Source organism: Mustela nivalis (genome assembly GCF_964662115.1).
Source record: "Mustela nivalis genome assembly, chromosome: 7".
Taxonomy (NCBI): Eukaryota; Metazoa; Chordata; class Mammalia; order Carnivora; family Mustelidae; genus Mustela; species Mustela nivalis.
In genome coordinates this window covers 125,756,872-125,783,095 of record NC_139026.1, presented here as the reverse complement: position 1 = coordinate 125,783,095, position 26,224 = coordinate 125,756,872, and the positions used below count along the sequence as shown (strand labels likewise).

The 26,224-nt window shown below is 41.6% G+C and overlaps 1 protein-coding gene across 8 annotated transcripts in view; it reads left to right on the top strand.

Annotated features, from left to right (window-relative positions):
- Window positions 1-26,224, top strand: part of RSU1 (Ras suppressor protein 1) — a 185,467-nt gene that overhangs the window by 57,302 nt on the left and 101,941 nt on the right. For all 8 annotated transcript variants that reach the window (XM_082742018.1, XM_082742012.1, XM_082742013.1 and 5 more), the window contains 2 exons: window positions 470-552; window positions 825-939. In XM_082742018.1, the coding sequence (XP_082598144.1) occupies window positions 470-552; window positions 825-939 (198 nt within the window). The remainder of the gene's footprint in view (window positions 1-469; window positions 553-824; window positions 940-26,224) is intronic.

Here is a 26,224-nt window from a genome sequence, read left to right as displayed (position 1 = left end):
CAGTGACCTGGGTTATGGTCTTCCTCACCTGAAAGCCTTTTAGTTATTTATTTTTAACAGAGTTGCATTTCAGTGATTGAACCCCTTTGCCCTCAGCATTGATACAAGTGTCACTGGTTTTCTTGGTTACCTTTCGGATGCAAAGCATAAATATGAATCAGAAATAATAGAAGAAAAACTGCGATCTTTTTTGAAAGCGTCTTGAAACCCTGTGCCAAACATTGCTGGTGCCCAGAGTTGTTAATTGCGTCAGTCCTCTTGGATATAGATGTTTTCCTGAACACACCAGCCCCACAATAAGCCAGTAAATCTAAGTTTGACCTGCTTCTTATTATTGTGAGCCCTAGGTGTGTCACAGGCTTTTCACCGAGCCAGGGTTATTAATCAAAGCTGACTCCCTCGTATTGATCAGACCTCAAATGGTTGGATTCCGTGCCACCCTGTTTATACATTGCTGTTTAATTTGCAGCCACCCTGCGTGCACTCTATCTAAGTGACAACGATTTTGAAATCCTGCCGCCAGATATTGGGAAGCTCACAAAGTTGCAGATAGTAAGTAATTTATCTAAATTCTTAGAAAATCAATTCACTTCTGCAGCCCTTGTAGGAGTGGAATCAAGTCAATTTGAGCAGGAGTACAGTTTGTTTTGCGGGAATCAACCACTCCTCCTGCTGCTGTATCTGATCCATCTGCAAACACTTGTAAATAAATTGAAGGGACTGAGCCTTCAGAGGAGAGAGGGCACGGGGAAGGACGAGAGTTGCTGTTGAGCGCGTCTGTACGTGAACACTGTTTTGACAACTCCTTGTTTTCTTGTATTTAGCTCAGCCTTAGGGATAACGACCTGATCTCGCTGCCTAAAGAAATCGGGGAGCTTACTCAGCTTAAGGAACTCCACATTCAGGGGAATCGCCTGACCGTTCTGCCCCCAGAACTAGGTAAGGTTGCTGGTGAATTATCTTAGTTCTGGGGTTTCATTGATTACAGTGATCCAAATGCAGCCATTCCGAACGAACAACCCTTGCTCCTTCTGTCAGGCACCTTCCACCGAGGTGCCCCTTTCTGGTCATTTCTAGTAGCACTTGTCCTTGACCGGGGTGCAGCCATTACCGGTTGATGTGTCCCGCTGCTCCATTCAGGGCCCGAGAAACTGCTGAGGGGGGGGGTCTGCCAACTCAGCCCCTGCGCGGTGTTGCGTGGTGGGAGGGGGAAGAGCCCAAGGTTAGTAGTAGTGGTCTTGCCTGGGGTCCTTCCTTTGCTAGCTGGTGATCTTTAAAAATTTTCTAATCAAACTGCCGTTCTTACTTTTCTTCATCTCTTAATTTTTAATTACAATCCCTTGAAAACGTGTACTGCCTAGTTCAAGTATTTGTTACAGCTGCGTGGAAATACCTTTGCTCGTCGTGTCTGTGGTTCTCCACTGACTCCATCTCCAGTGGAAATTGTTAAATATATTCCAGCTGGGACTCCCCTGGTCCTACTCCTGGGGTGGGTGATTCTTAACACTGTCTACCCAGTCATCCCGGCCAGGGTGGGCTTAGGACCTCCCTCGGAAAAAAACATTCAGACGGGTTAGCCCATGGCTGAGGCTGTTCTGCCTTTCTGGAAAGCTCTCGTGTGCTCGTGCAGACACTCTGTGTCCTCTGACTTCTTCAGTCCCTTGAACTGTATTGTCCCTCGGACTATGAATATTTGTGTTTCTGCTTCAAAAGAGCCTAATTTAATTTATTATTTGTTTAAGATTTATTTATTTACTTATTTATTTGACAGACAGAGATCACAAGAAGGCAGAGAGGCAGGCAGAGAAAGGATGGTGGGGGGGAAGCAGGCTCCCTTCTGAGCAGGAAGCCCTATTCAGGGCTCGATCCCAGGACCCTGAGATCATCACCTGAGCCAAAGGCAGAGGCTTAACCCACTGAGCCACCCAGGCACCCTTAAAAGAGCCTAATTTTAAAGAACACATTTAACCCAGAGTTCTTCGAGCAAGTACCTCACATGAGTCTGGTGGTACGAAAGAGGCCAGTTATTAAAAATTGGAATGCAAGCTCCATGAGGGGAGGGTGGGGTTTAGTATCTGCTCCATGCTCTGTCCCCATGCCTGCCCCGTGCCACGCTGCAGGTGTGCGCTCGGGGAACGAGTACTGGACAGGTTAATGAAACGAGGGCTTCGGACACTGAGGCACTGGGATGGCCATGCACAGCCAGAGTTTGACATCTGTCCGGTGCAGTGCTTCCAGTGAGGAAAGCCACAAGCCACACTTCTAGGTACTCGGTACCACGTGTGGCTTGTGGCTGCCCTGTGGGAAAACACAGGTACACAACGTTTCCGCCAGCTGGCATGTCCCGTGGGGCAGCGCTGGTCTAGAGGAAAAGCATTCACATGATTTCATGGTACCACCATAAGGTTTCAGCCCCCATTACTCCATCTCCTTCAGCAGCTCTGTTGTTGTGAATTGTCTAAAGGAATTTTTACTGATTTCAAGGGCCGAGAAGTAGCTCAGCTCATTCTCTTCATGGAGTGACAAGTGGACGTGTCTTACTTTAGGAGCAGGCTAAGGGATCAAGAAAAGTTCTCTGCGAAAGTTTTTAGAGCAAAAAACTCCTTGTCAAAAGAAAGAGTTTGCACAGTGATTCCTAACCCAAGAGGATAACATTAATAATGACTGGAGGACTTTGGCTTCTTCCCTGAACTACTGAGTCAAAATCTCCATGCTGAGACTGATTTTTTTTTCTTAAAGATTTTATTTTATTTGAGGAAGAGAGCACATGTGTAGGAAGAAGGGTAGAGGGAGAAGGAGAGAGAATCCCAAGCCGAGCACTGGGCCCAACATGGGGCTTGATCTCACGACCCTGAGATCACAGCCTCAGCCAAAATCAAGAGCTGGACCCACTGAGCCACTCAAGACTAATTCTTACATAATTTGGAGAAGCTCACTCCATGCTTCTGGTGTGCATCCTTGGTTATTATGACTAGGAGAAATTGTTTTTTGTTTTTTTCTTCAAGTGTATTTTGTCATTGTTCTATTCCATTTTCCAAGCAAAGAGGCAATGTGGGGCATTAATCAGGGATTTCTATCAGATGATAGTTTGTTAGAAAAATAATCCTGGGTGGCCACCTACCTATGTAGTTAAATCTTTTGAAATCTTAACTCACATTGCTTATCCTATTTAAATATGGCTTCTACTCATATTTATCATTTCTGTTGAGCACTCCAATAATAAGTATATATATTTTTATTCAAGAATAGAATTGAGGAGAAAATTACTAAAAAACCACATGTAGGCAGGCTTAATCTCGACATCTGCCTGGTGGCAGCTTTCCCTAATTACAGGCAAATACTTCGCTGGAAGCAAATGATAAGCCCCCGGGAGTTGCTGTTACAAATCTAAACTAAAGATGAAGGCAGATGTATTCTTTATTTTTGAATGGTGATTTTTTTTTTTTTAAAGAATCAGGACTAATATATACTGTGCAGGAATATAATAATAGCTATTGTAATTGCCAGCACAGATGAAAGCCTCTTGTGCCAAGGCGCTGTGAGTGCTTTTCTTGCTCTATCTCCCGTAATTGTAAGCTGACTTTTTAGAGGTAAGGAGATGAGCTGAGGGGCATCCATCGGGGCACAGCTAGTAAGTCACAGAGGCTTGATTTGAGCCCTGCGGGCCTGTTCTCCAGGTCAGGATTCCTAGCCACTGTGGTGTTCTCATTTCCATTCGTGCCCACAGAGTGATTCCCAGAAAGCGGTTTCCAAGTGTGACTAAAGCCCGTGCTGGCCGGCCTCCCCAGGCGAGCAGGAGAAGAGCTGCTCCAGCATGGCCGTCGTGTGGCCAGCTGGGCTGCTGTGTCAGCAGTGGGGCCATAATCACACTGCAAGGTGCAGAAGAGATGCCCTGGGTGACAGAGGTGCTCTTCAGCTAACTAGGCCGTTCCCAGGCATGGCGTTGTCCCTGCGGTTCTCTCTCCCACCCCACCCCACCCACTCCGCTGCCCAGGCACTGCCCCCTCCCATGGCCGTCCAGCCACAGCAGGAATGTTTTGGTTTGACTTGTCCTCCACGGCTATGGTGAGCCTCCGGAGCTGCCCTGGCTGGCTGATGACTAGCTAGAGACTGATGAACCTGAAGTGGCTTCTGTCTGTCCCTAGAACATCCCTGGGCTGCAGGTTGGCTCCTGGGTGCATCTTCAGGTGCGGATAATGAGCTCTTCCCTGTATGTTCGTATTTTATGTAGCGGAAGTAAGCGAAGTTAGTGCTTCTGGGATTTCTGCGAAATTTCCCTTAAAAATAAATTTGGAATTTAACGACTTGAAGCCTTATTGGTAAGACTATTTGAACTAAGCACCAGGAATCCAGATGGCTTAAATGTGTCAGGTCTAAAATGTTCAGGGACACAGCACAATAAAGTCAGGGGCTTGGCTGGAATTTTTTCTATGTAATTATATTACTTTTGTTGTGACTCTCTGAATAAGTTACTTTATCTGTTGTGTCTGATTCCTAAACAGTAACACCCTTGATTTGATGTTGGTCCATATACCTATAGCAAATTAGATGCAAAACTGGGTTCTGTCATTCCCCCATTCATTTTTTTTTCATTCATTCAGACATTTGTTCAGTTCTGTGTTAGACTAGGTCTTGTGTCCAAGGAACGAACTTTCCAGTAAAGTAAAATTCATTTATTCGTCAACTGTTTATTGGGTCCCAGCTTCATGCTTATTTCTTGGAGATTTGAGAAGGGAGACACCCCTGTGATCCTGCTGTGGAGGAGGATGGATGCGTGGATGGATGGATAGCATATCAGATGATAAATGGTCTTTGAAAAATATTAGCATGGAAGGGAGTGTCCCAGTGGGGGCGGATGATACTACTTTGTCATACAGAGTCCCAGAGAAAGCCTCACTCATAAGCTGGTGTCATTTGAGTAGAGTCTTAAATGAGGGAGAGAGCTTTCCTGGCCGAGGGAACAGCAAGTGCAAAGGTCCTGAGATGGTCGGGTGTAGAGTAACAGCATGAATCACGTGGCTGGAACCCAGTGAGGAGAGGAGTCATTGGAAGAGATGAGCTCAGTTAGGAAGTGGGACTAGATCACATGGGAACTTGTGGGCATTGTTCAGGACTTGGGCTTTTGCTCTGAGTGATGTGGTGTGACAGTCTGAAAAATGGCCCCCAAAGGTGCCCTCGTCCCAACCACCAGAACCTGGGCATTTGTGATCTCGCATAGCAAAAGGACTTTACCAACGCGATTTAGAATCTCAAGGTGCAGAGATTATCTTAGATGCCCAACGTGAGCCCAGTGTAATCATGTGGGGAGGAGAGGGGCTGGTCATGAGTCAAGTTGTGGATATCCTGAATTTGAGATGCCTTTTGGATGTCTCATTGAGAAAGGCACCTGGACAGTGGGGTGTTGAGTTGGAAGAGGGAGGTACATACAGCTGAAACCCTCTCCTGAGCCTGTCTGAATCCCGAGATCTCTTTGGGACCCATATTTGCAGCGAGTAGTCAATCTCTTCAAAGGAACATTGATGTGACTAAGTGAAGTTTCACCCAGTTGTATTTAGTGATAGAATTCGTGAGTGGAGTGGAGAAAAGGCCTGCATTGCTAGGGAGGACGGAAGGGCACGTGGCCGGACCAGGCCTCCGAACAGACGGCTCGCTGGAGTGGATGACAGCTTCGTGCTGACGTCGGAGCTGGCGGCTCCCTGAGCTGTCCTCGCTCCCTCTTTTGCGTTCGCTCTCCTGCACGAGACAGCTGTTGCCTTATGAGCTGAAGATGTGAATTCTGTGTCTTTGCATGGTCTCTGCTAAATTGTCCAGGGTTCAGTGACTTGCTCTTGCTGGAATCATTTCTGGCTTCTTGGCTTCTAGACAGACCTGGGACCTTTTCCCCTGCATTTGTCACCCAGGTAATTGCCTTTAGAGAAGGGAAGGACCTTGGTCAGCTAGGCATGCAGCAAAGCAAAGTGGTTTAGATGTTGGAACCGAACTACAGGATGTAAGCAGCCTGTGAGAGGGATGTGTGCAGGGCTGTGTACACCTGGGGCTAGCTGGCGTAGCATCCTGCTTCGTATGCCAGGAATCAATGGTATTTTTTATTTCAGAAATATGAGAAGCATATGTATCCTTTCTAGCCTATTTGCGGAGAGTGGAAACAAATACTCATTCTGTTCAAAGAGTGTGATGTCAGGAATTGAGAATCTTCCTGCAATTGTAATTCTGTACAATGAACAGAATTAAGAAAGAGGGGGAGATACCAGTCTAAAAATCCTTTTTGTTATACCTCTTAATCCTTTTATTTATGGAAATTGAGGAGCAAAAGAAAAATGCTTTCTTTAGGGAGACAGGGAAGAAGGGAATATGCAGTGTTCTTTTGGGTCAGTCAAGGCCCAGATTTTAAGTGTTTTGTTGATTATGTTCTGTGTAATTTTTATTCATTTGCTTCCCAGTTATCTTCACCAGAGGTTTACAAACAACATGTCCTGGAGAACATAGAGGCTTATGTCTTCATCACCAGGCAAGGGTTGAGTGCTCTGTGGCTTTGGACAACTTATTCTGCCTTCTGTACCTCATGTGGAGTGAGGCTCGGAGTAGTCCCTTGTCCTGGTGTTGTTCTGAGGACAAGAGCAGTCCACATCTAGAACTTAGCCCTGTGCCAGGAGTAAGTACAACTGCTCAGTAAGTCCTAGGTTAGTGAACACAGGCACACAGAGTGAATTTTATCCTATAAAATTTTGACTATCTGGGGGACAGTTTTCTGAAGCATGGCCGTTGCCCACGCCCACCTGTTTGACAGGGAGAAGCACCTGGAGAGGAAGAATGACTGAGAAGGTCAGAAAGCCAAGGTCTCCAAGGCACATTGATGGGTTGGTTTATCCTGTGGGTAGAAGAATGGCTGTGCTCCAGCTTCCTGTGTGGATGGCGAGAAGCAGCACAGGAGGTGTGTGTGTGTGTCGGGGCACATGCAGGGCAGAGTGTGGAGCGGAGACTGAAGGCCCAGGGGAGCAGGTCCGCATGGCAAACACTCGGGTGCGTGAGAGGCCTGGCAGGAAGTTAGGGTTTCACTGCCATCAATTTAGTTCAGGGGTCACCATTTTAACAATAAACTTGTAATTATACAAATTACATTGGAAGGTGGGACAAACTCCTGCCACAGTCTGTGATAACTACACCAGGCTAACCCAGGGTAGGACCACTGGCTGCTTTTTGTAGTTGTTGTTAAGACTGATTTTTTTTTTTTTAATTTCTTTTCAGCGTAACAGTATTCATTATTTTTGCATCACACCCAGTGCTCCATGCAATCCGTGCCCTCTCCAATACCCACCACCTGGTACCCCAACCTTCCACCCCCCCCTTCAAAACCCTCAGATTGTTTTTCAGAGTCCATAGTCCTCATGGGTCACCTCCCCTTCCAATTTCCCTCAACTCCCTTCTCTCCATCTCCCCTTGTCCTCCATGCTATTTGTTATGCATGTGAAGTGAAACCATATGATAATTGACTCTCTCTGCTTGACTTACCTCACTCAGCATAATCTCTTCCAGCTCTGTCCATGTTGCTACAAAAGTTGGGTATTCATCCTTTCTGATGGAGGCATAATACTCCATAATGTGTATGGGCCACATCTTCCTTATCCATTTGTCCGTTGAAGGGCATCTTGAAGGGCACCCTAACCCTAAGTGTTCTTTCCACAGTTTGGCAATCATGGCCATTGCTGCTATAAACATTGATTGATTTATTTTAGAGAGAGGACGAGAGACTTTCAAGCGGACTCCACGCTGAGCACAGAGCCTAATGCAGGGCTCGGTCTCACAACCCTGAGATCACAACCTGAGGTTAAACTAAGAGCCGGTTGCTCAGTTGGCCACACCACTCACTCAACCCTTGGCTGCTTTTGCTTCACGTCCATTCTAGGACAAAGTAAAATATAAAAATATAGCATTTTATAAGGGGGGAAAGGCTCTCTGGATGAAATCCTCACAAAGACACATACCTCTGAAGACATAATAGTTCATCTGTGACATGGTTGCCACGTGTCTTGATACGGCAGTCACTGCTCTACTAAAGTAGAGGTGAGTCCTTACTTTATGGAATTACGAAGTATGCTGCTTGTAAAATTGAATTGGGTAGTTGATATAAACATGTTTTCAAAGTGACTTCTAGGCCAGGTAGAATTACATAAATACCTCAGCTTTTACATGAAATGTAACTTACAAAATAGTTTCATAGACTTTAATCTCAGTTCTGTAATACAGGCAAGGAAGGTTCTTGGGCCACATTTTAAAGGTGGCAAAACCAGGGTGTCTAGGGAGATTGTGACTTGATTAAAGCTACATTACTGACATGGCTTGATCCTGCCAAAATCAGATTTTTAATTCAGATCTTTTGACTTCAAAAATAAGCATGTCTAAAGAAGATGTGGTGTGTATGTACGGGGTCGGGGGGAGTATCCTGTAACCATACAAAGGATAAAATTGTGCCATGTGTGACAAGAGGGATAGAGCTTGGGAGTATTATGCTACGGGAAGTAAGTCAGACTGAGAAAGACACACACCTTGTGATTTCACTCACGGGTGGAATCTAAAAAAACAAAACAAATGAACAGAATCTTTTACACAGAATAGACTGATGTTTACCAGAGGGGAGGGGTGGGTGGCGATGGGCAAAATGGGGGAAGAGGAGTGGGAGATACAGGCTTCCAGTTAGGGAACCTCCAGTCATGGGGATGAGAGGGAATACAGTCCGTGGTACTATAGTCGTGTCTTGTGGGGACAGATGGCCGCCACACTGGTGGCGATACTGTGCACCTGAAATTTCACGACACATTGTAAATAAAAAAAAAAATTTTTTTAAAGAAACTTAAAGAACCCCCCCAAAAAGTATTCCTCTAAATAGTCTAACCTTAAATATATCAGTACCGAAACAATTAAATCATTTATTGCTAGATGACAGATTAGAGTGAGTCCAGACAGACACTTTAATTTTTATTCTGTGAAAAATAAAGAAAATGCCAGGACTAGAAAAATCATTACCAAACTTTCCGTTTGGGCTGGAATTCTATTACATGCTCTTACATTTTATTTCTGTGTTAATATTCTTTTGACATACTCCACAAGAAATATTTCCTATTCTTTGATTCCCATGGTCTTAGTTGATAATCAAAAATGATTCCAGTCAGTCTCCTACATGATATTTTTTAACAAGTTCCATTTTATATATTTTATTCCAGTGAATTTTTAACCCCAGAAAATGCTCTAAGTGTGGATTTTAAAAATCCTCAGCGAATTATATTTCTGCCTGGTGAGTTATTGCCTTAAAAGGGGTGGGGAGTTACAACACATAAAACGTTTCCATTCTGTATTATAAATTTCAGGAAGCCCACTGTCAGGTTCAGTGTGATTGAACATGTACATCAATCTGTGTTAACTCCAGCTGGTGAGGCAGGCCACTGTTTGCAGTGGGCCATTCTTTGATTTAATAGGACACTAAATGTATTCTTGCCCTGGGGGAGGGGGCGGTGATACAGAGATTCCAGATTTCATTTTTTTTATTTGAGGCATATCTGTAACTACAGCTCTTATCACCTGAATACCTATATAATATCTTGTGTTTATATAGCGTTTCCCCTCCAAGCCATCTCCTAGGTATTATATTATTCCTGTACTTTAAAAAAAAAAAAAAAAAAAAAAAGCCATGTTATACTAACTTAGACCTGAAGGGTATCGTACATGTGAGTGTGTTTTGAGGGGCCAGGGCTGGATAGGGGTGAAGTGGAGGATGGTGTCCTTAATGCTGGCAACGCCAGAAATTGAGTGGTGGACCCGGAAACTGTCTTAACACAACTCATCATGGATCTGCTTTACATAGTTATGTTTATCTAGACCTTTCTGAGTTGTTCCATTTTCCACCGAGGAATTCTGTGAGTTTCCCACCTGCTGTCCGAGAGGGTGCGATGGTGCTGTTTCTATTTCTGTAAACTTTCAGGCAGGAACATGCATTCTAATATTAGCAAACATCCCCATGCTCATTATCAACATGTTTTGTGATTTGAATAGAGCCCAGTACCCTCCCTGTTGCCTTTGGTATTTTTTGTTCTAAAAAGAATGGCTCTTTTCCTTGGACAGCCCCATCTACTGGACCATGTCAGATCCTGACCTCTGGCTCATTACAGCATATTTCTGTAAGGTTTTGGGTTTGGGGCACAGTGCTAAATGAAGTAGACAGGATCCCTCCCCTCATAAACAGAATCTTTGAAGGAAACAGTGAAACCAGTAGTTGAAAATGGCCAACTGAAATTACAACTCATACCCACATCTGCTAGAACGCCACAGCTCTAGTGTTACACTTGAACTTCCATCCTGCGAGGAGTGTACCGCCCCCTCCTCTCACCTGGGTTGCTGCAGGAGCGTCCTAACTGGTGTCTCCACTTCCTTCCTCCCTCCATCCAGTCTCATTCTTGACTTAACACTCAAGGTGCTTTCATAAAATCCCACAGTGAGGTACATCACTTCTGGGATGAGAATTCTTTAACCTACCCTGTTGAACCCTGAGACCCCAGATGATCTGGCCTCCATGTTTTTGTGCTGCTCCGGCCCCTCACTCGCTCGCTGGCTACTCTCATTGTCTGCTTCTTAGGTCTTCATGATCTTTGCTCTCTGCTTGGAATTGTCGTCTCCCGACTAGATGGAGAGATGGTCCCTTCAGCCATCTTTTCATGTGACATTTTTTTCTCAGCCCTTTCCTGACCATTCACTGCCCCACTCACTTGTCCCTTCCTGATATTTTTTACAATGGCAGGTAGTTTTTCTCATGCATAGTTCTGTGATTCACCAAATAGTTATTGAGCACCAATGTTGTGTCCTATGCAGTACTGAGTCCCTTAGGAAGTATCAGTGGGTGGTGAGGGGAGGGAAGAAAAACACTGCTTTTGTGTAGGCTTGGATCTATGATCAGCTCAAATTAAATTTTGTGTGTGATATAATTTTTTTCTGTACAAGTAATGTTTCTAGCACCATGAGTAGAAAAGACTGTTTTCCTTAAAAAAATTGCTTTGGTGCTTAGTTAAATGCTGATTTACTCTATAAATGTAGGTATACTGTGTTCCCTCGTTGTACCTCTAAGAGCAGTACCATGTTGTCTTGATGACTGTAGCTGTGGAAGAAGTCTTGAAATCACATAGTGCAAATTATTTTTTTCAAAATTGTTTTGGCTAGTCTGGGTCCTTTGTACATGTATATACATTTTAGAATCAGCCTGTTGGGGTTTTGATTGGAATTTGACTGAAGTGACAGATCAATTTGGAGAGAATTTGCATCTAACAATATAGAGCCTTCCAATCTGTGAACATGATATATTTCTCCATTTGTTTAGGTTTTTAAAATTTCTCTTGGCAATGTTATAGTTTTTACTTGCATATATTTTGTTAAATTTATCCTTAAGTATTTTAGATTTTTGATGCTATTGTGAGTGGAAATTTTTAAAATTTCATTTTTCATTATTGCTAGCACTTAAAAATACAACGGCTTTGTGTAAATCAATCTTGCTTCCTATGATTTTTCTTAATTTTCTTATAAGTCTGGGTCTGGTAGGGTTTTTGTTGGCTTTTGTTCCCCCCCCTTTGTGGCATATTTCCTAAGATTTTCTATATACATAATCATCTTTTCTCCCCCAAAACAGCATTCTATTTCTTTTTTTCCAATTACTATTCTTTATTGTTTTTCTTATCTTATTACACTGTCTAGGCCCTCCACTACAATGTGGCATAGAAGCAGTAAGAAGGAATATTAATATCTTTATTTTAGGAGGAACGTATTATTGTTCATTTGTAAATAGATCCTAGTTATATGTCTTTAGAAAACACTTTTTTATCAGGTTGAGAAAGTTTCCTTTTAATCCTAGCTTCCTTCAGGCTTTTATGAAAGGGTGTTAAATATTGCCAAAAAGGTTTTGTGTTTTTGTTTTTGTTTTGCCTCTCTTGAAATAGTCATGGTTTTTCTCTTCTGGTAGCCATCCTCCAGGGTATCTCCTAATGATCTCTGTATCCCGGTATTCATACCCTTGTGCAGTCTACTCCTCTTGGTCTCTGTGACCAATAGAAATCAACAGAAATAACAACATGTCGCTTGTGAAACTAAATTATGAAAGACACTGCGGCTTCCATCTTAGGTATGCTCCCTTGCCCTTGCTGTCTTTCTCTTGCTCTTAGGGAAAGCCAGTTGTCATATTGCAGTCAATCTTACTGAGTGAACTTGGAAGTGGATCATTTAGTCCCAGTCATTGACTAGCCCCAAACTGGCCGCTTGACTGTTTCCTGAAAGACCCTGATCCAGAACTACCCAGATAAGCCACTCTCAGATTCCTACCCTCAGAAAGTGTTAAGATAACAAATGTTATTTATGTTAAGTTCCAAGTTTGGAGTACTGTGTTGTACAGCAGTAGTTAACTAATACATATCCTTTATTTGCCAGTGTGGCAGATTACGTTGATTGTTCACATGTTTAATCAGCGTCATATTTTTATACTAAAACCCACTTGGTATTACTGTATTATCTTTTTTTTTAAGTGAAAGCTTTATTGAAATAAAGTTTACATACCATATTATACACACATTTGAAGCACACAATTCAGCTTTTTTAGTATGTTCAGGGTTGTACAACCATCATCATAGTTTTAGAACATTTTTATTAGCTTAAAAAGAAGCTTTGTACCCATTAGCTGTCATTCCACAGTACTCCTCTCTCCCGCATATTTGGCTCTTATGTTTAGAATTTTGATCCCTTTAGATCCATTTAATTTTTGTATGTGGTACAATAAAGGTTCAATTTCATTGTTTTGTATGTTGCTTTCCAGTTGTCCTAAGCACCATTTGTTGAAAAGACTGTATTTTCCTCATTGAATGGTCTTGGCTCCCTTATTAACAATTATGTGGCCATAGATAAGTGATTTTATTTCTGGACTCTCAAGTCTGTCTCATTGATCTATACGTCTATCCAATGTAAGTTCTACACTGTCTTTAATACTGTTGCTTTTTATTAAGTTCTGAAATTGGGAATACTAGTTCCAATTTTGTTGTTCTTTTACAAGATTATTTTGGCTTTTTTGAGTCCCGTGACCTTCCATATGAATTCTGTGAGCAACTTAACAGTTACTGCAAAGAAGCCAATTGGTCTTCTAATGGGGCTTGCATTGAATCTGTAGAATATTTTGGAGAGTCTTGCTGTCTTATACCAAATTTGAGATCCATGAACACAAAATGTCTTTACATTTACTTAGATCTCTTTAATTTCTTTCAACAATATTTTGTCAATTACAGAGTATATGCTTTACACTTCCTTTGTTAAATTCCCTAAACATTTTATTCTTTTTTGGTGCTATTGTAAAGAAAATTATTTTCTTAACTTATTTTCCGGTTGTTTATTGCTAGTATATAAAATACAATTGATTTTTATATTGACCTTGTGTCCTCTAATGATGGTGAACTCATTTATTAGTTTTAATTTTTAGTGGATTCTTTCTCTATACAAAGTCATGTCATCTGCAATTACAAACAGTTAAACTTCCTCCCTTCTACGTAGATGCCTTTTATTTCATTTTCTTGCCTAATTGCTTTGACTGCAACCTCTAGAACAGTGTTGAATAGAAGTAACAAAAGCAGACATCTTTATCCTATTCCTAATCTTGGAAAGCTTCCAATCTTTCCCCATTAAGAACGTTTTCTGTGAGTTAGTTTAGATGACCTTTGTCAGATATAGGAGTGCCCTCTGTGCCCTCTGTTCCTTGTTTGTAGGATGATTTTTATCATGAAAGGGTGTTAGATTTTGTTTAATGCTCTCTCTGCATCTATCAGGATAATCATGGTTTTTGTTTTTTGTGTTTTTATGTATTTCTGGATTTGGTTTGCTAATGTTTTCTTGGAAAATTTTTCTACTTTAGTTCATGAGGGATATTGATCTCTACCTTTCTTATAGAAAGGTAGAGATACCTTTCTGTATCTTTGTACAGTTTTTGTATTAGAAATATCCTGTTCTGATACAATTTGTAAAACTGATATTTTTAAATGTTTGAAAGAATTCATTAGTAAACCCCTATGGGACTTGAGTTTTCTTTGTGGAAAAAGTTTTGAATTATGAATTCAGCATTCCCATAGATAGAAAGCTCATTAGGTTTTTCTGTTTCTTTAAGCATTGGTAATTTTGTGTTTCTTCTAAGTTGGTCTGTAGCACCTCTGATGATATCCCCATTTTTATTTATGAGACTAGTAATTTGTGTTTCTCCCCTTTGCTTTTAATTGGCCTGCCTAGGCTTTATCAATTTTATTTCCCTTTTTAGAAAACTGGTGGTGTCGCTGATTGAATTCCTTTATTCATTGTTTTGTATTTCATTGATTCACTTTTCTTCTGCTCACTTTGAGAATAATTTGCTCTGATTTTTCTAATTTCTTTAGGAGAAAGCTTAGATCGTTGATTTTCAATCTTTTCCTTTCCTAGTGTTAGCATTTATAGGGCTATAGAAATGTATTTCTCTCTAATTGTTGTTTGAGCTACATCCCACACATTTGTATGTTTTAACTGTCGTTCATTTAAAAATATTTTCCAATTCCCATGTAATTTCTTCTTTGGCATGTGGGTTATTGAAAGGAGTTCATTTATTTATTTTTATTTTAGAGAAAGAGAGCATGTGCATGAGAGGGGCATGGAGAGGGACAGAATTTCAAGCAGACTCCACACTGAGCATGGAGTCTGATGCAGGGCTCAGTCTCAGGACCCTGAGATCATGACCTGAGCCAAAACGAAGAGTCGGATGCTTAACCAGCTGTCCCTGGCATGTGGGTCATTTAAAGATTATTTGTTTTTGAAGATTTTGCAATCATTCTGTTATTGATGTGTAATTTAATTACGATCACAAATCATAATCTGTATGATTTCCCTTCTTTAGAAGTTTAGAGACTTGATTTATGGCCTGGCATATTGTCTGAATTGATGACTTTTCCATATACACATGAAAATGTTATGTATCTTCTAGTGTTCTATAAATGTCTGGTCAAATTGGTTGATATGTTAAAACCTCAAGTGACAGTGTTATAATTTTTTTTTTAAGTAAGCTGTCTTTTAAATAAGTTAACAAAAAAGAAAAAAAGTCTTTAATATTTACTGACAGACATAACCATTTTTAGTGCTTTTTGCCCCTTGATATAGATCTGAGCTTCCATCTGGTGCTCCTTTCATCCTGAAGAATTTCCTTTTATATTTCTTGTTGTATCACTTGGCCACAAATTCTCTCAGCTTTCTTCTTCTGAATTATCTCTATTTTGCCTTCATTTTAAAGAATCTTTTTCTAAATATAAAATTTAAGATTGACAGTGCTGTTTTTTCCTTTCAGCACTCTAAGGGTGTAGTGTTCTATTGTTTTCTATGTTGCATTCTTTTGGTGCCATTTTTACCAGTGTTCTGTGTAATGTGTCTATTTTTCTCGACTGCTCTTAAAATTTTCTCTTCATCATTGGTTTTAAGCAGTTTAATTATTTACTTTCCTGTGGTTTCCTTTGTTTCTACTTTTTGAGGGCTTTTTGGAAATTTTTTGATATATGGGATATATTTGATACATCAAATTTTTTGATACATGTTCTAATCATCAAATTAGAACAATTTTAGCCATTTCTGTATATACTTACTTACTACCTATTAAATAGGCAGCTCTCATTTTCCTCTTCTGGAAGTCAGATTACACTTACATTAGACTGCCTGATGTCTTCCACAAGTGCACTGCATAAAACTTTGTTTCTGTGTAAACTCTGTCCACCTCTTTGTGCTTCAGTTTGGCTAGTTGTTTTTTTGTTTGTTTGTGTGGGTTGTTTTTTGGTTTTTGGTTTTTTTGCTTGTTTTTGTTTTTACTATGTTTTCACCTTAACTGATCTTTCTGCATTGTCTAATCTTCTGATAAGCCTGTCAGTGAAATTTTCATTTCAGATCTTACAGCTTTCACTTCAAGTATATTCATATCGTTCTTCTTTTCATTCCGCTTCTCTATTAAACAGTTCCTGTTTATTTCCTTATTATGTTCACGTTTTCCTTTAAATTCTTGAACACATTTTAAGTAAGTGTTCTAACATTTTTTTGTCTAATGTAATTTCTTAATCTGTTTCTGTTGACTGATTCTTCTTTTATTTATAGATCACCTTTTCCTATTTCTCTGCATATCTAGTATTTTTCTATTATAATGTAGTAGATACGAATATATATTTTTGAATGTGTGGCTATTATTGTCTCCTTTTGTAGGCTGTTGAGTTTCATTTAGGGAAGCAGTTAATTTCTTTGTGACCAGCTTGATTTTTTCCCCAGTCCTCCTTTCAGCCTTAGTTAGGGTTGGTCCAGACTAGAGGTTATTTCTGGGCTTGATTAGTATTTTCCTAAGGCCTTTGGGATCTCTGTTGAATGACCAGGGTGTTCAGTGAGGTTCCTCTTCCCTAGCTGATCTGGGAATGAATATTTCCTAGCTCTGTACACACTCTAGTAATTGTTTGGCTTTATCTCCTCTGTAGTTTTTCCCTTGTTATTTTATTTTTCTTTTCTTTTCTTTTTTCTTTTTTTTCTTTCTTAGCCTTGAAGAGCTTTGCCCTGGATGTTGCACTTACTATTCAGCCAAAGGACTTACAGGAACCCCTGTGCAGTCATCTGGAGCTCTTTTTCTTCTGGCTTCTTTGTTTCTACTATTCTGCCCTACCAATTCCTCCTACCTTAGTAGCCTCAAACTCTGATTTCCTTTCACTCAGCAGTGCCACCGTGTTGTTTGATCTCCCGCTTCCTGCATGACAGTCTGGAAATGCTTCCAGGAGTGATCATACGGTCCCGCACACTTATTTCCCTTTCCTCAGGGAGGAGTCTGGTACTTCTTCTTGCCCAATGTCTAGAAGCAGTTACATTACACATTTTTTCCCGGTTACTTTATCATGGCTAGCAGCAGAAGTCTGGATTAATTTTTGATAATTTTCAGTGTGAACAGATGGAATATAATTGTTTTTCTGCCTCTTCCTAGCCTGTTTACACAGTCTCAAGAAGTTATTTTTACTCAGTTTATCCTCTCAATGTTGTAGTCGTTGGCTGGGTGCTGTAGCAGGCAAGGAACCATTGCGGTTATCATCTTCCATAGTATGTACAAGTGTCAAGACCATTTCCCCTTTCATTTCTGGTATCACCCTGTTTTTAACCCCCAGAATAATCTCTCGGTCTTAACTGCTTGCTTATTTATGTATTTACTTATTTATTGTTATTAATTAAGTACACTCTGTACCCAATATGGGGCTTAGACTCATGACCCTGAGATCAAGAGTCATATGCTCTGTGGAGCGAGGCCGGTGCCCTGGTCCTAACTGCTTTTTGAATCAACTCTTAACCCAGTGTTAGAGTTAAGAGTGTTAAATTTGTGAAGGCTGCCATAAAAAGTGCCACGGTGTGGCACTAGCTTCAACAACACAAATTTATTTTCTCCCACTTGTGGAAGCTGGAGGTTCTGGATCTTGTTATTAGCCGAACTGGTTCCTTCTGAGGGCTGTATGGGAAGGATCTGTTCCACACTGCTCCCCTCAGCTAATAGATGGCTGCCTTCTCTCTGTGTCCTCATGGTGGTTCCTGTCTATGTTCGGATTTCCTCTTCCTATAAGGACGCTGCCATATTGGAGTAGGGCCCACCCTAATGACTTCATTTTAGCCAGATCACATCTGTAAAGACCTTGTCTTGAAATACAGTATCATTCTGAGGACAGGGAGTTAAGACTTCATGCTTTTTAGGGGAGAAGAAACAGTTTGGCCCATAGCACCAATCATTTCTCTCATCTCTTTATTTATCACCTTGGTGTAAAACTTGATGTCCTTCGATGTTTCATTTTTCACATGCCTTTAATCCCTGTTTATTTTAATTTTTGTATATTATTTCTTCAGAGGTTTTTTTTGTTTTTCTGTTTTTTTTCCAGAGGGGAAGAAGGGCAGCAGGAGAAAGGGAGAGAGACTCTAAGCAGGCCCCATGCCCAGTACAGAGCCCAGTGCCGGGCTTGATCTCATGACCCTGAGATCATGACCCGAGCTGCAGTCAAGAGTCCAGAGATTAACCAGCTGAGCCACCCAGGCACCCTGCCTTTAATGCCTTTTATTTTGCAAGGATAGGTCAAGTTCCCTTAAGCCATCATTTCTAATCTTTTCAAGAATCACTGACCCCTTTGAGAAACCAGTGAAGCCTATAGAGCTACTCTCCCCAAAATGTGTATTTTCACGTAGGAAATTTTACATGTAACTCAGGGAATTTTAAGATGCCCCACATCCATCCATGGACCCTTAAATGTAGCATTCTCACACCAAGTGTTCCCTGTTTTAACCCTTCAACTGTAGGTTCTGTTAGCTAACTCTTTTGGCATCATTTCTGTATATCCCAGATCTTGCTCTGAGTCACATGCAAATGAAGAACATTGAGTGAGCCCAGGATCCATGAATGGATTGTGCGTAAAGTTATAGCTGCAGAGAGAGGAAATAAACCCATCACTCATGCGGTCGGCTCTGTTTCAAATGCAGTTCATAGGGTATAGTAGTAGATGGTCATATATAAACTTTAAGGAGGTGTTGGCTTTTTCCCCTTTGCATTTAAAGGTTATGTGCCGCAATGGGAGACAAATAAATCATGGTTCACCACAACAGCAGCGTTGCAGTCAGTTATATAAATTGCCAGTGAAGCACTAAATCTGTCACTTTGTGTGTTCTGACCATTTAACAGTTGGAACAGTGTTGGAAAAGAGGACTGACTGGAAACAAAAGAAGCAAATATAGTGGCAGATGCAATTAGCAAGATCAATGGTTGGCGCTAAAGGTTCATTGGTCATTTCGGTTGACCAGAGGATAAGCAGTTGCTATCCAAAGCACTTCAATCGCTATAATTTGCTGGAAAAGAATGCAGAGAAGTGAGTTGCCCAACTTTACAACAATGTGGAGAATATTTTTCAGCTGACTGTGTTCCTAGCACAGCGACCAGAAGATCAAGTTTATTCTTTCCATTTATGCTTTTAATTGATAATACAGAATTTTTGCTCACTCGGTATACCTTTTTTAAGAATCAAAATTATCAAGTACATATTCTCTAATATCTTTCCAAGCCTTGTGAATGATACAGTTCCCTTTTTTAAAAACTTTTCTTCATTTATTTTGCAGAACCAGTGAGTTCAAGCAGGGGGAATGGCAGGCAGGGAGAGAAGCAGGCTCCGCACTGAGCAGGAGGAGGGAGCCAGATACAGGGCTCCATCCAAGGACCCTGGAATCATGACCTGAGCGGAAAGCAGATGCTTAACCCACTGAGCCACCAGGGTGCCCCAAGGCTTCCCTTTTAGTGGAGCCAGTACCCTAATGAAGCCTGAAGAACAGTTAAGGACCTGTTAGATTGGGACACAGAGTGTAACTGCAGTAGGACTGCAGCCCAGATTGACATCACTGTGGCTTCACGTGGTCTAAAAAAAAAATATCATAGACTAAGGGGCTTAAACAACAGAAATTTCTCACTGTTCTGGAGGCTGAGAAGTCCACAGTCAAGGTGCTGGAAGATTTGGTTTCCAGTGAGGTCCTTCTTCTGTTTGTAGAAAGACACCTCTTTGTCATGACTTCACATGGCAGAGAGAGAGGTCATCTCTGTCTCGTGTCTCTTCTTCTTCCTTCTTTTTTTTTTTTTTTTTTTAAGATTTTATTTATTTGACAGAGAGAGTTCACAAGATCACAAGTAGGCATGGAGGCAGGCAGAGAGAGAGGGGGAAGCAGGGTCCCTGCCGAGCAGAGAGTCCGATGCGGGGCTCGATCCCAGGACCCTGAGATCATGACCGGAGCCAAAGACAGAGGCCTCAACCCACTGCACCAACCAGGTGCCCCTCTTGTGTCTCTTCTGATAAGGGCACTAACCTCCTTCATGAGGGATCTGCCCAGGTGACCTAATTATGACAAAGACCTCACTTCCAAATACCATTGCATTGCTGGTTAGGGCTTCAAGAATAACAGGACAGTCGGTCAGCCTGTAGCAAGTGGAGATGAGCAGTGGTATCTATTAAATTATTCAATTTCTTGACCTAAATACACATTTAATATAATATGTTGCCATCATTCTTACCTCCTCCTGTATCTTCCTTCATCACTAATCACAACTCCTCTCTTGCCTTTCATTTGGTTATGTATTCTGGTTGGACAGCTTGGTTGCCTTTCATTTGGTTATGACTGGTTGGACAGCTCTGAGCATCCCAACAGTGGAACCTACCTATGCTGTTCCCCACCATTTAGGTCAGCTGGTTCTCAGGGTTTGTGAGATCATGCGCTACTTAAGGAAGCTGGTGAAGGCTGTAGTTTCTATCTACAAAAAAAAAATGTGTATACTTGATATTGGACCTGGGGTTAAAAAAATCTCTGCCCTGCACTTGTTTGCTCTCTCTTGCTCTAAAGTAAGTAAATCTTTAAAAAAAGAAAGGGCGCACCTGAGTGCCTCAGTTAGTTAGGCATCTGACTCGATTTTGGCTCAGGTCATGTTCTCAGGGTCCTGAGATTGAGCCCCCGTTAGGCTCTGCGCTCAGCAGGGAATCTGCTGGAGACTCGCTCTCTCCCTCTGCCCCTCACCCTGCTTGCATGAACTCTTCCTCTCTCTCTCTGTCTCTCTCAAATAAATAAATCATTTAAAAATCTCTGCCCTGAACTTACCTTATCAACTTAACTGCTATTGATGGGCACATACCTTTCATCTCTCAGTAAGAAAAATTATCAGAATAACGCATGTTTCACAAGAAACGATGGATGGTCAACCATATGAAAATCTAGTCACCCTTATTAGCAGTCAGGGAAATGCAGGTTAAATCATATTGCCATTTTTTAGTTTCAGCTAACGGAGACTTTAAAATAGAATCATCAGAGCGATGGTGAGGGTTTGATGGTTTGGTGAAATGACCATTTTCATACATTGCTGTTGGGTAATTTGGGGGGTCTCCCAGACTTGCATTTTAGCTGTTATGTATCAGGCCCTGGAGAAGCTCCCTATGATTAACATGAGTTAATCAGAAAGTTTTGGACTAATTTCTTTGTGTATTGGCACTCTGGGTTATTTCGATTTTTCTACTCGTTTCTTTTTCTTAATTCTTCAAAATTTCTACAGTGTTGTTGTGATAGCTTTATTAACTGTATCAAGTTAGCTTTCACCGCACAACAAACTGTCCCCAGACCTAGTGGGATATAACAGCTGTTTTGTTTTCTCCCCCTTCTCTTGGTCCAGATTGGCTCAGCTGGTAGTTACTTGGCTTTCTCATGGATCCGGGTCAGCAGGGGTTAGTGGCTGAGGATGGTGACGCTCACAGGGGTGAGGGCTGCGACGCTGGCACTCAAGCACTTGCTAAGTGTCTGCTTGGTTCACTTTTGCTCACGTCCCACTGCACAAAGCAGGGCACGAGACTGAGCCTAGGATCACCATGCAGGGAAGTAAGGGCAGGGTCACGAGACTGAGCCCAGGATCACCATGCAAAGCTGTTTTTGCAAGTGTCTTTGACATCTACAGGGAAACAAATGGTATTGCAGAAAAAGTCTGAGAAACCCCTACCTAACCTGAAGTCATAGTATCTTTGTACTGATGACATCACAGTCTCCTTCTTATTCCTTCCTGGCCATGATGAGTAGGAAAAAGCAGTGAATGCATTGCTGATAGACAGTTTCCCGCTGGTTTTTCAGCCTTCCTGTCCCCCTTCCACTCCCTTCCCCAGCTGGAGTAGCCAGGAACTTGGGACTGGCCAATAGTTGTTCTTTCTTTTTGACGGAAGCTTCCAACCACGCACAGAAGACCACCGATAGAATGGGAGCGCCATGGAGGTTGATAGGTTTAAGGGAAGAATGCCCGTTTCTTGGTTTTGATAGGAAGAGCGTATTTGTTTTTATACTGTTGCTCATATTGTTTTATAGCCTCTGTAAGAATGAAGGCATATTTAATTGGCAAGTTTTCTGTGTCAAGGTAAAAATGTATTCTGTTACTCTCACTTTGTGTGACAGGGAGGCAACTATTTTCGTTGACCTCTTATGACTCGTCTGTTGAGGCGTTTTGAAAAAGGTGATGTTAGGCACAGCTGTAAGAGCTAATGTGGTTAAGCGCCCGGGATATTTTTTCACAGAGTATTCGTTTCGTGTTGGCCCTATGGCAGACGGCCACAAATTTAGTGGCATGAAACAATACCAGTGTATTCTTTTATGGTTCTAGAGGTCAGACATCTGAAATCGATGTCATGGACCCAAAATCACATGTCAGCAAAGCTGGTTCCTTCCAAAGGCTCAGTGGGAGAATCCCGATTCCTTGCCTTTCTCAGCCTCTGGTGTTTGCTGCATTCTCTGGTGTGTGCTCGTCCCACTGACTGCCGCCCATCCCTCCTCGCGGGACCACTGCAGTGATATCAGGCCCACCCAGGTCATCTTCCCATTTTCCAGTCCTTAACTTAATCACAGCTGCAGAGTCCTTTTTGCCACAGAAGCTGACATGTGCAAGTTCTGGGGATTGGGACATGAAGAGATTTGGGGTTCCCTTGTTCTGTGTCACACACAGTAATGGACACACGAGCTTCCTGATACAGCTGCGTTTGTGCGCATCATTTCTTTTTACCCCACTTCTTGGTGATCCTACCTCCCGTCCTCCAGAATCATATAACCTGGCTGGTCTGCATGGGATCTGTTGACTTCAGGATCCTAATTCCACTGGGATTTGAGTCTGCGTTTGATGCTGGGTGTAGGTGTGTGTCTGACTTGATTTTCATTGCTCATATTGAGGAGAAATGAAGTTTGTATACTTGCTTCTCTCATGCTGCATGTTCGTATTATGACTAATAGTTTTTTAACACAGAACTATTTTGAAGTCGAAGTGTTTTATGATGTATTTCGACAGCAGCCATGTCCTGCTTTTAGCTGCTCTGAGAGGAGCAAGTTACAGGATACTAGCTTAATATTCCATACCTGAGGAATCAACCAGAGATGGCATGTCCAGAAATATCACTCAAATGTCAACCACAAAATGTCTTTAAAACCATCTCATTCAGAAGACTTGAATCTTCCTTATTTGCAGTTTTGAAATACCAAAGTTTTTAAAGACAGGGAGTCCTAAGTTATTTCTTTCTCAGAGATGCCAGATGGATGTTGAATTTGGTCCAGTTTTTAGTTTTTCCTCAGATAATTTTTCAAGTTTGTGGTGGTGTTTTGGATCGTTATCTGTATATCGAAGCGCTCGTCCTCCCCCGGTTCCCCACCGCCCCCCACGGCTCCCCACAGCCTGGCATCGGCGTGGTTGCCTTGGTACCTGTTCCTGAAGGATGTCTGCAGTGAGATTTGGTTGTTGAAATAGCACGACTTGTCATCTAAAAGTAGAAGTCATTAGCACGACGCTGTTTGGCTAGAGGTGTCTTCGATACTGTTTTTAATTTTTTCTTATTTTATCACTTGACTGTTAATGTTTACTCATTCCACCACTGGAAATTTCAGAGCCTGGTTCACAGTATGGTTCTGGAGTGAAAATTGCAAAAACGTTCTCCCAAAGAGTCTCGAAGAGTCTTGGAACTTGTGCCAAAAACAGTGGCTCGAGTTATATGTACGGTGTCTTTTGAGATGAGAAGTTTGAGAGTCTAGCTCTCTGATTGCTGTGCACGGCCAGTGATACTTAGATGTCTGAAGCTGTAATCTGCAGGTAAGAGCTGTTCACTGCGTTCAAGGAAAAGGATTTCTAGGATTCTTGCTAGCTTATGTTTGAACTTTAATTGGCCTTCACGGTGATTGTGAATTTACCCGAAACACTGACTTATCTCAGAAAAGGTAGACTTTGTTTTTGTTGCATGTAAAAACTGAATTGGGTGCTTGGGGAGGATTGGTATCCGTTGGTCTCCATTCCACTTACCTCCTCCACTTAATTATTACAAAAGATGCAGCCGGGCGCAACGTCCTCGCTCTCGCTTCCCAGATGAGTTGGCTCTCAAGTCAGCGGCTGCTGTCACCACAGGGGTGAGGGTGGCGAGTGCTCCTTCCCTGGTGGGCATCCCCGTGGACACCGCCAACTGGCAGCCTGTGTTGGGAAACGCAGTAATTAGTGGCTCGAAACTCTCCCCTCGTTAACTCCAGGTAAGTTATTAGAGAAGATGTTCTGGAGTTCAGAGTGTTGGTTTTGATTAACAAGAAAGCAGGTTTAGCCATCAGAATATGTCCTCTGTTTGTAAAACAGTCAAACCCTGCACAGTTCCTTCCCTATTATGTCATTAAGGTGGAGTGGATCTTCCTTCAACTTCGTGGCTCACTTGGTCCACTAGATACAGATCATAGACAACGAGGTCTGTGTTTTTAGGTTTATTCAATTGGGGACTATTTGTGTGTGGCGGGGGTAGGGATGGTAGTGGACAAAATGAAGGGACACCACTTTTTGGTACCAACTAATTCAGTTTGGAAAATAATACACTGTATTACTATTATCAGCAATTTATGTTTATTATTTTAAATAAAACATTCAAGAAAGTCCAAAAATACACTCAGAATATCAGCAACTTAATTATTATGTTTCAGTGACCATCATTTGAGATGAGTCTTTTCGTGGACAGAAGATGTGTCAAGAGGTAGAAAGGCAACTCTATTTATATGTAAAAACAATATATAGATAGATATAGATAAAGGGGGGAGGGGCAGAGGGAGCGAGAGAATCTTGAGCAGACTCCACACCCAGTGCAGAGCCTGACTCAGAGCTCAGTCTTACAACCCCAAGATTGTGACCTGAGCCGAAATGAAGAGTTGGACACTTAGCAGACCCAGATGCCCCCAAAGAACGGTGCTTTTTAAAATGTTAAATTTTATTTGAATTTAAGAAAGAAAAATCAAATTGAGAAATTACTGAAGTTGTACTACTTGACCAAAAATATTAGGGTACTGAAGCCTCATCGATCACTCTAAGTAAAAACAAAAATTATGGATAACATTCAGGTGTCTCATGCATAGTTGTCAATCTGTATATATAGATATATATCAAAGTTTTATACATAAATATATGTAACTATCTTGTTAAACTTTTTCAAAATGGGTTGATGGCTTTTTGATTTGTTGCTTAATTGGCTAGATTTAATTGTTAAGTAGTTGTCTTTCTTTCTTTCTTTTTTTCTTTTCTTTTTTTTTTTTTAGTGTGTTCAGGAGGCCAGCCTGTAGTACATCATAAAGGTAGTTGTTTTTCAGAGAGACTGTTTTATGTCTGAGTTCTTGCGTACTTGAGAATATCTGCCCTTTCTTATTTGATAATTAATTTGGGTATATAAAAATCTTGAATAAACTTTTCTTTTCCTAGAACTTTGTAGGCATTGTCTTTTGACATTGAATGGTGCTAGGGAGACATCAGAGGGCGGTCTCATTTTTTTCACTTACTGAGTGACTGGTTTTTCTTTTAGAATAGCTGTAAGATTACTTATTTATTTTCTCTCTCCTTTCTCCACTATATTTATTAAAGCATAACATACATAGGTAAAAGTTCTATATGGTAAGCTTGTAGCTTAGTGAATTATCACCCTGTATAAACTCAAGCAGCACCTATACGGGTCAAGAAATAGAAAACCCACAGCATCTCAGAAGTCCCCCTCAGACCTCCTTCTGATCAAGTGCAAGGCCTTCCTTTCTGCCCCAACATAACCACTGTCTTAACTTCCGGTACTGTTACTTAGTGTTGCTGGTTTTGAATTTTATATAACAGGAAGCACTCAGTATGTATTCTGGCTTCTTTCACTTGACACTGTTTTGAGATTCATGTGTATTGTTGCAGATTGCTGGATTTTATTTGTTTTCACTGCTCCCAGGATGCACGTTATCCAGCCATCAGTCCCATTTCTTGTTTGAGCTACGTATTTGCTTAAAGCAGAGGCTCTCCCTCTGTGTAGACCTTGCTCCTTGGGGCCAGCAATGGAATCAGAGGCTCTCACAGTGCTGCTCCTCTCCGTCCTTCCTCAGGGGGTGAAGATGCTTGTTTGCATGTCACCCATCAGCTCCTGGGCTGGTGTCTGTGGAACAGGGTGTCTCTGGGGCTATTCCCTGCTCTCCGTGTCTTCTGGCAGACCCGCCCACTGAAGTATCAGCACCTCAAACAAAAAGGTTATTTGCTGGGGCTTTTAGGACTATTACAAAAAGCATGGTAGAGACCATGCTTGAATTCTGAGGAGCTATATGTCCGCTACCAGTGTTCCCTCCTTTTTGGTTG